Here is a 14,302-nt window from a genome sequence, read left to right as displayed (position 1 = left end):
TGTCCCTCTCAAGCATAGAATTCGAGTCAGAAAGCATGTAAAAGTGTTGAAAGAGCCAAGCTAATTCCTGCCATCCCTTCTATCCTCTTCCAGGGTTTCCCCCACGACTTACAAACCTGATTGGCGGCTTTCAATCCTATTGCTGATTGGACCATTTACCAAAAATCTCACAGCTTGCATCTTATTGGTCCATTTCTCTTCTAGGCACTAAATCCATGGGCCTCCCTATTGCCTGCAGCTGGAGGGAGCCTCAGCTTTGGAGCTGGCCCAGTGGGGCCTCAGATTCCCCCTGGTGTCCCTGAATCAGGGTCTGCATGCCCTCGAGAGGTGTGATAAGGGAACCACAGACGCCCACAATCACTGCTGAACTTTGCCTGTAGCCTGGACCCCAGGGGCCAGTGGTGAAGGGCAGTAAAATGTCCTCTACCTGCTGCCACTCACACTGCTCAACAGCAGTTTCTGGGGCTAGATGTTGGTCCTTCTCCCCAGCCTGTACTGAGGGGCTCCAGTTTCAAATAGGTAACATAAAAAGATGTTCAGGCCCTCCCTGGTGATGCAGCGGGTTAAAGCACAGCCCTAAGAAGCTTAAGCCACTTCCACATGAGTTCAATCCCCTCCTGCCCCGGAGGAGATCCACATGGCTTGGTAGACCTCTCCTGACCCGCCCCCTGCTCTCCTCAGCAGTGTACTTCGTTTATCTGCCTGTTCCGCTCCCCACTCTGTCTCTGGTTAATCCTCTCACCCTCTGCATCTCTGGCCTGTACCCCAGTTTTGTATAAATAAATAAATCTTTAAAAAAAAAAGTTCATCATCTTTTTTTAGAAAGATGTAATCAAATAACAATGAGATAGCACCACAAACCTATGAAAATGACTATTATGTGAAAGCCAGAAAAACAAGTGTTGGAGGGAAGAGAACCCTTATACATTATTGACAAGAATGTAAATTGGTCCAAGCATTATGGAAAGCTGCATGGAGAGTTTTCAAAAGTTAAAAAAGTAGAAAATTCCATACAATCTGGTTATTACATTTCTGTATTTACCTGAAAAATACAAAATCACTAATTCAAAAAGATTTATGCACCCCATGTTTATTATAGTATTATATACTATAATAATGAGCTAAACACAACCTAAGTGCATCCATCACCTACTTACTAGTGGGTAAAGATGTGGCTTATATGCACGATGGAATACTACACAGCTATTAAAAAGATGAAATCCTAGCACGAGCAATAACAATTAGAGATATCATGTGAAATGTAGTAAGCCAGATGGACAAACTGTGTGACCTCAATCACATGTGATACATGGAGAAAACAATCAGATCAACTAAAGAAAGGGAAAATAAACTGAACTATAAGGTCGATTCATGCCTACCTAAGGGAAAGGGTAAATGAGTGGGTAAGTTGTGATAAATTGGACATTCCTATGTGAAGTATAGAATAGGCTGTTCAGTGGTGAATTTAATGTAGTATATATACATGTTGAGGCTCAATGATGAACACCTGAAACTCATAAAGTTATGATACAATATTACTTCAATTAAAAGAGAGAAAGGAAGTTAAAACTGAAAAATTAAAAAAAGATTGTGGTTTTCAACCTTGAGGTGACAATGGTATCACTTGAGAAGTTAAGAAAAAGTATACTGATCAAATTTTCCCTCCAATTTTTATTTCACTTATATGGGCATTATGACTTTTAATATATTCTCAGGTGACTCCAACCTATTAAAACCACTACATTAGACGACTGTCAAGAAAACTTTTTAAAAGTCTTTTATACTCACCTAATTTTCAGATTTGAACACATTTTTTTTTAACTTAGAGAGGTTTATATAAAAGAGAAAGATCAAAGCTGTCAATTTGAAACAATGACTGAAAATCCTCCACTCTCCTACTTCCCCTGCCAGCTTCAAGCAACCACTATAAGTTTCTTTGGCTTTTAAAGAAAAGGCCTATATACATACCTACACAGTGTATCTCAAGAAATAATTTCTATTTCCACTAAAGAGAATGTACTACACTACATGTAGTAGCATACATGTTGCTTTTTAGCATTCACTACATAATGGAAATTGTTTTTTGAGTATCTCGCTGCAACATAACTCACTAGCCTAGTAGACTAATATGTTATTTAACCGTATGCCCTATTAAGGGTCACTAGATATTCCTTCTTTATAATAAGCATCCTTATACCTGATTATGTAGTAAATACACGCACATCATGACAAACTTGTAATCAAGGGAGGGTCCTAGAGGTAAGATTACTGGAGCATTTAAAATCTAATGTTAAAAAAACAGATGCCACCCACAGAGCTCCAGTGTTAAATATGCGACTTGCACTGTCAGCTCCTAGACTGTCAGCTCCGAGGCCTGGCGCGTGCTCCGTGGGCTTCAGGTGGCTGGTCCAGTCCACCCGCAGGGCGCGGGGGCGGGACAGCCCGGCGCTCTCGAGTCACGTGGACGCCTCGCCGGGCGGGAGGAGGCTCCGAGCGGCCTCTGGAACTTTGAGTCGCGCAGTCGCATCACGCGAGGGCCGCGGCGGGCTGGTTTCATGGAGGCGGAGCGAGGGACGCGACGACGGTAAGTGCAGTTCTCGCGCGCCGGCTCCTGCTGGCGAGGCCCGCGCTTCCGTCGGGGCCCGACCTGCCTCGGCTTCCGGCGGCGTCGGCCTGAGCTGGCGAGGGCGGCTGCTGGTGGCCTTTGCTCCCGGCTGCTCAAGGGCCGGGAGCGGGCGGATCTGCTGTTAACGGTTAACCCGCGGGCGGTGGCGGGTTCACCTTACAGATCCGGCAGCACCCGGTACTTGCAACCTCAGTGGGGCCAGCGGGGCGTTTGCAGCGAACTTTCCTGGCATCTGTGAGCCCTGAAGCGTAAACACAGTTTCAGAGTTTCTGCAGCTCCGCTCACCTAGATTTTCTTAAAGTCCTACCAGGACAGTCCAGCACACCTAAGTAGCCAATCTCAGATGGTCTCCGTGTTCCTGAGCGTGGGCTGCTCTGTCTCCTTGCAGACCCTTTCCTGAAATGTGACAGACAGCAAGAAGTCAGCGCTGCTACACACTCAGAACTGTAGTAAGGACCTTCGAGATGACAGCTAATTTGGCAGCCTGTCCCATGGCCGGGTCCTGCCTTACACTCCACGTCTAGCGAAGTGGCATGTGCCTTAAAGATGCAGACTTTGCAGCACAGAAAAAAATTAGCCATTTGTCCCCCCAGTCATCCACTTGGAATTCAAACCCAGATGGGCCATTCTGGTGATGACAGGTTTCTTAATGCCACACACTATGATAGCGGATTCCAGAGGGCTAAGGAATTTTGTTAAATTACTAGGAAAATTTTCTGTTTTAAACACTTATTGCCGCCAACCTTGGATATTAGTGTCACTAAATTAAAGCCATCATCATCATCTTTGTTTTTGCTTTTAACGTATTTAGTTGTTTTGCTAGGGTTTTGTGCCTATAATATAATTTATTGGCAGGCCATGTGTTTTTATACATCTCTGGATGCTACTTATGTGAAATGTTAGAATTTATATATCAATCTTCATAGAATTTAGTCTCACAAGATCTGGGGTTGAATCTTCACTGCTACATTGTAAAAAGCTTTAAAAAAAAGATAACGTTAACCATTTCAACATATGGTAATTGCTAATACCCATTTGGCGGTTTTGTGAGGATTTATGAATCAATTAATATGCAAAGTACCCAAGAGGTATGTATTCACTGAAGAATAGCAAGTGTTATGTAGTAGTGTTCTGCTTTCCAAAGAGATAGGAAAACTACTATGTAAGGCATTTCTCTTCCCTAATCCTAAAAGCAAAAGAAAATGGAGCTATGCATTCTAACAATGTGTTGGCCAAGTCCCCAGACTTAGTAAAAAGCACCATAGTTAGTGTTCAAGAGAACAACTAAGTTACTTTAATTTCAGGCTTCTTTGGGCTTGGTGTCTTACAGAAACGTAAATGACTTATTTTTACATATATAAATTAGAAAATTCAACTAGAATATTCATTATGCTGGAAAAGTATGTCATAGAGACTGAGGGTTCATTTAGCTAATTTGTTATTTTATAAGTTAACACTATTAGGAACCTAATCTTAGCCACTGGCCAAAAATATATTTCATGAATATTGGTGGAACAAAAACAGCTAAGTTTTTTAGAAGCAAGCTTTTACAATCTAACCTCTAACTGGGTAAGTGTTTTGTTTTTCACTTTCTTTTTATTCATTTAAGATTCTCCTCTTTTATAGCAGACTCAAAATAGAGGAAATGTGTGGGAGCATATGACAAACTAACAGTAATTAAGGTGTACACATGGACTCTTTTATTGTCTGAATGGCCGATGATCTTCACAATATTTAATTAAGAACACTATGGTTGTTAATTATAAATAGTCAGAATATATCATAAACAAATAGTACCACTTATGATGCAGAGAGGGAACAATTATTTGAAGAATGAGATAATATTCTAAGCAAAATGCAAGTCTGTAATCATAGTTCTCTGAAATCGTTATCATTAAACCCCAGCCTTCTTTGCTCATTTCTTATCAGCCACTGCAAAATTCACTACAGTTTTCTTTAGTTATGAGCAAACATGACAAATACTCTGAAATTTGAGGGAGGGGGAAGGACTAATTAATTTTTGATGCTACGCCACATCTCATATATGTTGTTATTTGCATGATATCAGTATTTCTTTTCAAGTACTAGCTTGGAAAAAGGAAATTAAAAAATTATTTCCCCCTTGTAGGGCAAGGTTTTGATATAAGCTGGATAGTAATTTCAAATAGTTTGTTCATTGTCTATGCACAGCCACATTCTACAGGATAAAAAGTGTATTTAAAACCTTTTTGATTTTGCATCATTTGCTACATAAAAATATAAAGCAGAAAACAAGTTAAATATTGAAGAGTAGTTTTAAATATAAGACTGAATGTGATTTTTGGAGACATGTAACAAGTTTTGTTTACTAAATCCCTTTGCTTTTGTTTATAAAGTTACCTTATATACACATTCATACCCATAAGTAACAATATTGCTTGGTTTTTCTGTGCTGTACTTACTAATAAAGTATACTCTGATTTCTTTTCTTTCTTTCTTCCCCCCTTTTGGTCATTTTAAAGTCCTTTTTTGGAAAGTAATCCAAACTGGTTAGGGCATGCTTTTTTTTTTGGCAGCAATATATTATTTCACAGTTGACAGCATTCCACTGAATGCACATAAAAACAATTCATTCTAATATTTGTAGATTTTGAGTTGCCCCTTGTATTTTGCTCTTTTGTCATTTTTGTACAACATGTCTTATGATGTACCTGTCACATTTCTCTGAAATATGCTGAGAGTGGGATTATTTGGTCATAGATATTTTCAATGTTACTAAGTAGTACTAGACTACCAGTTGCTCCAAGTCTTCGCCAGTATTTGGTATAATTTTTTTCCAGTCTGGTGAAAATAGTATGACTTTGTTTTACATTCTTTTTCACACGCAGGGATTTGAACATCTAATCTATGATTATTGCTATTCTGATCTCCTCACCTGTGCAATGTTTGTCTTTTGCCCATATTTCTGTGGTTATTTGGCATTTTCTTACTGATTAAGACATTCTTCATCTATTCTGAATCTTAATCTATGGTTGGTTATATGTACATTTCTTTCCTTTATTACTTCTCCTGTTACTTGTGTTCTCATTTTTCTCATCACAACCAGCCCATTGTGTGTTCTGCCACAAGATGTGATACAGATGGCATGCCCAACTCTACGGAGGTAAATATTATGACTGATCAATTTGTGTCCTGTGGGTACCTGCCCAAATCAAGTAAAACCAGATTAACTGTTTAGACATGTAGTAATCCAGTCTTCTGTCCACAAACCCAGAAAATCATAGCCATGGTCTCCTTTGCCTTTTCTTTGAAACTATTTTTTATTGTGAAATGATTCTTTAACACAGCTTATGTGTTAGTTTTTTCCATTCTTTAAAAAAGTAACTAGGTCAGTCAGAATAAGGGTTGACCATGCAAACTTCAGTGTACAAATAAGACATCTGTAATTTCCTGAACTTAATTCAGGTAGTGCTCTCCTCGATATGTTGAATTCAAAGTTCCTGTCACCCCATCAGCACACACGCACAAATATCTCGTTTGGGAGAGCAGACTTACATCATACCTGATAACTGTCTTCCTCCTGGTTTAGCACTGCAGTTCTCACAACAGTGACCTGTAAATTCCTGTTTTCTAAAGCTCACTGAAATACTAAAACAGAGATTTTAACTTTGGAATAATAGTTTTGTTTTATTAAATAACCCATGCTGCTTTATTTCTGACGTTGGCAAACTTTCAGCAGTCACATAGGATAAAATAAATATTGAGAGAAGCCATAGGGAAAATTTTCTGCAGAGTGCTGAAAACTGTTGCCCCTGCCATGTAACACATTTTTCCACTGTTGGGAAAGTATCTGTATAATTTGTAACCATTCTAAGGTCAGCATATTAAAATCCAAGTATGCCCTTTTAAATAAGCTGAATATATGTATTTGTATGTAAAATGTTAACCTAACATTTGAGTAAAATTAAAATGGGAGGTTCCTGTTAATCAAGGAAAGACCCATCCTCATTCTATATAACTTCCTGATATGAAAGTATTGCTGTACTTGAAGAAGATATGGATTATGAAGAGTTATCTTTCTAAAATTAGAATATTCATTTGAAGTTGGCGTGTGGTTTACAGTCTTGTCAGATATCTTGAGTTGGAGACAGCTGTGTGTGGTCTAATGTGGGGAGCATTCCATGCAAGCCTCCTCTTTTTTAACAGCTGCTGGGTCTCTACAACTAATGTGGATAATCATGTCCTTTCTTTTTCCACATGTAATTCCTCATCTTGTATAAGGCAGAATGAGCACTTTTTAAGTGTCTGAATCACATAAACATTGATAAAATAATGATGTTCTTAAAATAGAAGTGAAAATGAAAATGTAGGGTAATCTAACATTGCTACAATGGAACTTTTATATTTTGTTTTGGAACATAGGAGATTTTAAGACTCAAGAGTCATGTTGTGATAAAAATGCATACATATATGTCTGTGAAAAGCTGCTTAAGTGTTTAACTTTGGATTTTGAAGAATAAATACTAAGTGCTGTACAATTATATAGATGAATCATCTTGGTTTAAAGACTTGAACCTTGAACCAGTCCCAATGAACTTCCCATTAAGAAGTTTCTTAGTTTTCAATTTTTTCCTACCTTTTGTTCTTAAAAAAAAAAGCAAGAAAAAAATAAATAAAGTGTTTTTAAGACTACTTGGTGAAAAGAATAGAAGAGTGGAATAGAAGATGATCTTTAGAAATAAGGAGATGGTGGGGGGAGAGTTGTTAATCATATTTTGAATGTGAGCTCTTACTTGGATGCTAACTAGTATTTGATTTCAAGGAGAGTGGATGATAATGGACTAAGTGAAATTAGAAGGAAAAGAGTATGGGGTAAGTTCAGCTCTCTATGGACCAACCAAAGATTCAGGACATAGTTTTGGAGGAAACTTGTTTTCATCATATATCTTTCTTTGTTTAATACTCAGAGGAAGCCTGTGTTGGAGTCTGTTTTAATTCATTGTCTGCTTTTTTGCTGGGTTCCCATCTATTTGCCATTCGAGGAGAATATAAGATAGGCAAGGAGTAGTCAATAAATTTCATTTGTTTGGCAACTCTGTTGGTCTTGCCTCTCTTCAGCCTCTCTTTCACTTGGCCTTTACATGTTGGTGTGCTTCAGGAATTGACTAGTTAGTCCCTCTCCCCTGTCTGTATTGCCTCGCAAATGAGGCTGTTGGATTTCTCAAAATGAAAATTCCCAAATTTCTCTTCTCTAGTGATTCTCAAATCATCTCATAAATCCATTGTTGATTCTATATCCTCCCGTGGATGTCTGGTAGATATCTCAAACTTGATATCTATGAAACCTAGTTTTTAATTTTCCACCCAAATATCATTTTTTCTTTAGTTTTTCCCATTACACCTAGAGCTTTACAACTATTTTTAAATTTCTTTTTCTGTGACTCCCTTATTCCAATTAATCTGTGCCTCACTCAGGATTGTCAGTGTAAAAGCAAAATAATACCTTTTTATATTAGTATGTTGGGGATTAAAAGAACCAAATAAATGTAAAGTTTTAAAATAGTGCTCAGGAATCAAAAAAGATAAATTCATGCCATTTGTGGCAACATGGATGAAGCTGGAAAGAATCATGCTTAACAAAATAAGCCAGAAAGAAAAAGAAAATACCAGATGGTTTCACTCATAGCAGGAGTGTAAGGGATATAAGGGGGTGGGGGGGTGGGGAATAATTATAATAAAGTAAAAATGAAACTCAACAAACAACTATAAACCAGAGACATTCTACAGGGGTGGAAAGGGAAATAGGATCAAAACTGGGGTGGGAAGAGAATAAGGGACTATGATGATGGCACATGGGTGAAGTGGTGGTGGGAAGTCCATGGGGATTACAACTGAGATGAAAACATGCACAAAATAAAGAATGATGTAAAAATATATATACAAAATAAATTTTTAAAAAAATAGTGCCTAACATGTGGTTAACACAAAATAATTATAACTATAGTTATTGTTATTTTTTCTCCCTCAGAGACTGTCTTCTCTCCCATGGACTGCTGCAGTAACTTTCTCATGTCTATGCTTCCACTCTTATTTTGCCGTGGTCCATTCTCCACACATTGACATTCTTTTAAAAACGTTGCATCATACTTGCCTGCCTTGGACCCTTCAGCCTTTCCATTGCTCTTTCTTCTCTTAAAGATTCATTTATTTATGCATACAAGAGCTGCGGTGTGTGTGGTGGGGGGGGGGTGTGTGAGAAGATTCACCAAAGACAGAGTAGAGAGCAGAACAGGTGGATTGACTGAAATACACTGCTGAGGGGAGCAGTGGGTGAGATAGGAGAGGTCTTCTGAGCCATGTGGGTCAGCTCTCTGGCAGGGGATCAAACTCACACCACAGTGGCTGCGGATAGCTTCACAGTGCTGTGTCTTTAACCCCTGTACCACCAGGAAGGCCCAGCCTTCCCACTGCTCTTGAAACAGACTCCACACACCGTGTATTCTATATGTGCTACCAGTCTGATTATGCTCTAGTCTCCTTTTCATTCCTCTGTAACCAAGCCCAAGCTTTGTTTTATTTTTTCCTTCAGGTTTTAGTATTTACTGTTTTTCATACCTGGAATTTTCTCCCTCTGGCTCTTAGCATGTCTGTTCATTTGCATTTTTCAGGTTTCAGTTCAGTTACCATCTCAGAGTCACAGTCCCAGGCTTTCCTCTGAAAAAAATGGCTCCCCCTTTGCTCTCATATGAATCATTTTGTTTCCTTCATGGCACTTCTAATTGCATTATTTTCATTTCTGTTATTACTGATCTCACCAACTAGAATATAATTTCCAAACAGGCAGAGCCCTTTTTTAATTTATGCCCTGAAGTAACAGTCACAGTGTTCAGAAAATATTTATCAAAGGAGTGATCGTCTCTAGTGAGTACAGAGACTTCATAGGAGAAGCTGAACATCCATTGTTGAACACTTTATTTTATAATTCTGTGCTAAAGATTGTTAGTAGCCACTTTTGAGAAATTTACGTGCCTGCTTTTGCAAGCCTGTATTCCTCACTAAATAGATTGTGAAGAAACTTGTCTCCATCTGTGTAGCAAAGATTAAAAAAGTAGGTTGTGGAGCTTCCCTATGACCCAGCAGTCTCACTCCTAGGTATCTACCCAAAACACACAAAAATACTGGTTGAAAAAGATACCTGTACCCCCATGTTTATTGCTGCTTTACTTACAATTGGAAAAACATGGAAGCAGCCCAGATGCCCAAAAGTAGATGACTGGATAAAAAAGATGTGGTACATATATACAATAGAATATTACTCAGCAACCAAAAAAGAGAAACACATGTCTTTTGCAGCAACTTGGATGGAACTGGAAAAGATCATGCTTAGTGAGATAAGCCAGAAAGAGAAAGAAAAATACCAGATGGTTTCACTCATAGCAGGAGTATAATGGACCAGGTGGAAAATAACAAAAATAATGAACAACCATATACCAGAGACATTTTGTGGGGGTGGAGTGGGGAATGGGATCAAAAACGGGTTGGGGGGAGGGAAATGCACGGGATTATGGTGATGGCACATGGGTGACTTGGTGATGGGAAACCCGCGGGGATTACAATTGAGATGGAAAAAAATGTACAAAATGATGTAAAAATAAACTTTTGTAATAAAAAAAATTCTAGAAATGTCACAAAAAAAAAGTAGGTTGTGATCAGCTGTTACTATGAACCTCTAATTTCCATTATACATAAAGGGATTTTAGTAGCCCTGCTCCAAGACAGTGTCCATGTATATAGAGGATCTCATACCTGAGTATTTTAGGAAGCTTCTCTTCTGTGTTTGCACATCACAGAGCGATGATGTCAGTTGCAAGACGGGGTGCTGTCCTGATGGTTAAAGATTCCCATTCTCCAATAGGGATATCTGATAATGTAATTATTAGGAAATAAGGGGAGAAATCAAAACTCTTACATGGTCTCTTCTGTGATTTTTATTTCATTACATGCAAAGATTCAAAATATGCACTTGCCTCTAGGAGAAAGCTCTTTCTAACTCTAAGATTATACATGGTTCTGTGCACTTTTTGAAATTTGTAGTCAAAATGGCCACAACCTTTATGCTGAGATGGGAAAATAATCTTTCTAGAAACTTTCTGAATGGCAACTCGAATGGAAATAGGATGGGAATAGTAGGGCAGATTTAAGGTTAGGCATGAAGAAAGAACACAGTTTTGGCAAAACAGGATTTATTCAGGAACTATCATAAAAAGAATCCTACCCCCCCCCCCCCATAAGAGAAGCTTTCAGGAAAATCCTCCACTTGAGATGCAAAACCCCTGAAACTGATGTATCTTGATCTCATGTAATTAGCACACTATGGCCATGTTCTTGAATCATACAGGTCTCAGAGTTGTATCTGAAAAAAATGTCAGTTGTCCATTCATACCAGTCACTTCCTGCTTGCATACCTGGAAGAGCTTCCTTTCCACTACAGGAAACAACCAAGCTAAAGGCTTAAAACAATACTGATACTCAGATGTTGTTTAACATTTGATTTAACAGGGCATAAATAATAGTGAAACACTAGCCTGAACTTTGTGCTTGAAGTGAAACTACTGTGAGTCTAGCCTCAGATTGGAGAGTCCTTATATTCATTCTGGCAGACTTTTAAAAAATTATCACTATGATCTCTGTCACTCTCAGAGAAATCAGATTTATGACAGACTCTGAGTCCAATCTAGTGAAGTCTACTTGCAGTTATTTTTTTTTCTCTTTTTTTAGCTAGAATGGATCTTAGTGGCTCTGCTCAAGATCCTGAAATGAAGGAATATTCTCCAGTCTGTGTTGGCAGAGAAGATGACATTAAAAAAATGGAAAGAATGACAGCTGTTGTCCATGAAAGAGAAGTGGTTATTTTCTACCATAGAGGAGAATATCACGCTATGGATATTCGCTGTTACCGTAAGATTTTCTTTTTATTGATATGTTAAGGTTCTGTTTTTAATTTGTAAACCTTTTTGTTTTCTAGACACAAACCTATTAGAATTTCTGATTTTTAGTGACTAGATGTAATATTCAATTCCCTTTCAGATTCAGGAGGACCTTTACATTTGGGAGAAATAGAGGTAGGTAAAATTCATTCTATTCTCAACAAACTCAGATATTTTCTATTTTTTGTAGTTCCTATGCCATTTTTTATTAAAATATTTGGATCCAACCTATATTTTCATGCTCTGAGTAGAATTTCTAACATTCTAGGAATTCACACATTACCATCTAAAGAAAATTATTTCACCTGTAAATATCAGGAATATGCATGTTTTCTGATCTAGCAATTACACTCTCATATATCTACTCCACAGATAAAATTGAACAAATGCTTTATACACACACGCACAGCACACACATACATATATACAGATGCTACCTAAATGAGTGGGTGGGGTGAGGGGGAGAAAAAGAGGAAAGAGACCTAGTGGGTTATAGTGGAGGATTCTGGGGTCTTTGGAGGTGGGCATGGTGTGATGACTTACATCTGAAGAGGTGTGAACCTATAGCCCTAAATCATATACAGTGTCATAAACCAATGTTACCTCAATAAAAGTTACCCCAAAAAATTTTTAAGAAAGTAAAATATTATAATAAAAAAATTTTTTTTGAACAACAAAAATGACTTGCTTCCTGGCCATGGTAGGTGTGGTCAGCAGAGTCTCTAGCTTGCTGTGCCTAAAGCTCCTTGGATTTGGCCTGAACGGCAGAGAAGTGCTTCAGGTGCTCACAGTGATAAAGCTGTTATACTCCAAATCAATTGTTAGCTTCTTTCTCTTCCTTGACTTTCCTACTCTGTAACTAGGTTTTTTTTTGGATTATCTCTCAAATAAACTACAGAAGACGTGTGGGGGGGAGGGTATGAGATAGAGAGAAGCGAGATACAAGATAGTCATTAATGAGGCAGATCTATATATAATGGTATGGAGAGATGTCAACAATATATTTTGAGTGTTATAAAGCTACTTATAGAAGAATAGGTCTAATATAAATATATAGATATTTTGAAAGAAAGCACACTTTGAAGGTAAACTGAGAAAGCAAAGGGGAATTATATTTTCTTATATTCCCAAACTCCTTGATTTCCTGTTTTGTGAAACTGGTGATTTTCTCCCCCCCCCCTTACCCCCATATAAAGTAAAACTGGAACTTAATATTTCATTCTTTTCATACTTGATATCTGTCTGGGTCCATTCCTGTCCTAATGCTTAGGGACATACTTGTGAACTATGGAAACAGAAATGTTTGCTAGCCATACAGTAACAGTATGCCTGTGCTGAAAAATGCAAGCTTGGTATGTTGTGGAAGAATTTTCCTCAGTTTCAGACCATAATGAAAGCTGAAAATACAGAATCCTGGGCCCTACCCTAGACTTACAGAATTTAAACAAGATTTGAATTTAAACAAGACCCAGGTGATTCTAGTGTTCTTTAAACATGTTTTTGAGACTTCTGTTTTAAAACAGTTAAAAAAGAAAAAAATGGGAATTAACTGGATCATAAAGGGCTTTTCAATTAACATCCATAGTCATGCCTCTAGTGACCTCTTAATTTATATCTAAAACTTACCAGTCTACGTAGCCAGTAGCCAGTTCAGTAGCCAGTGAACATTGCTTTAGCTGTACTTGAATGCTTTGTTTGTAAAGGAAGTGACATTAATGTCTACTAAAAGCAGCACAGGCAGTCAGTCACATGTGCTAGTTTCCTGTACTAGTTATCTTCTGGTAGAGCTCTAACAGACTAGGTTTCTAATAAACTGCAAAAGTACTCGATGACCACTCAGATAAGGTTGGGAGAGATACAAGGAAGCTGGCCTATTCTTTAACCTGATTCTTCTGTAAGGGGTTCTGTTTTGAGCCCCAGATTTATCATGAAAGAAATATGAGACTATTAAATATTATTTTCTTCCTCAGGATTTTGATGGACGACCATGTATAGTTTGCCCCTGGCATAAATACAAAATTACTTTGGCAACTGGAGAAGGACTGTATCAGTCAATAAACCCCAAAGATCCATCAGCAAAACCCAAGTGGTGCTCCAAAGGAATAAAGCAAAGGATTCATACAGTAACAGTGGACAATGGGAATATCTATGTGACTCTTTCTAATGAACCATTTAAATGTGACTCTGATTTTTATGCTACTGGAGACTTCAAAGTAATTCAGACTTCTTCCTGATAAAGTTATATGGCAATGACAATTGTGTACATTTTGCAAATATTTTTGAAATAATTATGGATGATTTTTCCAACATAGGTGTATTTTATTACTTTTAAAACTAAGAAATACCAAGAGAGTTAAAGGTACATATACTTAGTGTGATATAAGGATTATCAGGATATATTTCATCCTCTGGATTCATTAGAAAACCTGAAGGTTAGATGTTTAGAATGTACAATTTAAAAAGGACAAAAGAAAGTAAATGGAATAACCCAAAATGAAAGGGTAAAAAAGAAAGGCCTCATGAGAAATAGATTGTCTGGGAAAAGAAATTCCTATTTAATGTAGTAGATTTTGTCATGGAAAAGTTTTTACACAAAGTAAATAGGATAGTATAGTCACCCAACTTTAATTGTTAGCATCCCTCCTTTCTTGCTTCATTGATTCTCCATCTCCCTATTTAATCATTATTATTACATTTTAAGATAAAATTT

General features: G+C 37.7%; 1 protein-coding gene across 2 annotated transcripts; it reads left to right on the top strand.

Moving 5' to 3' along the window:
- Window positions 1-2,318: 2,318 nt before the first annotated feature.
- Window positions 2,319-14,227, top strand: RFESD (Rieske (Fe-S) domain containing). Of its 2 annotated transcripts, none has more exons than XM_012721795.1 (4): window positions 2,319-2,584; window positions 11,384-11,563; window positions 11,693-11,727; window positions 13,563-14,227. In XM_012721795.1, exons 1-4 carry the CDS (start codon window positions 2,332-2,334, stop codon window positions 13,824-13,826), a joined length of 732 nt encoding a protein of 243 aa, XP_012577249.1. In that variant the 5' UTR covers window positions 2,319-2,331; the 3' UTR covers window positions 13,827-14,227. The 2 variants fall into 2 exon arrangements, with proteins under 2 accessions (XP_012577249.1, XP_012577250.1); XM_012721796.1 differs by having other exon boundaries at window positions 2,485-2,584; window positions 11,388-11,563.
- The last annotated feature ends 75 nt before the right edge of the window (window positions 14,228-14,302 follow it).

Source organism: Condylura cristata, unplaced genomic scaffold (assembly GCF_000260355.1).
Source record: "Condylura cristata isolate star-nosed mole 26May11 unplaced genomic scaffold, ConCri1.0 scaffold00007, whole genome shotgun sequence".
Taxonomy (NCBI): Eukaryota; Metazoa; Chordata; class Mammalia; order Eulipotyphla; family Talpidae; genus Condylura; species Condylura cristata.
This window is presented reverse-complemented; position numbering and strand designations above follow the sequence as displayed.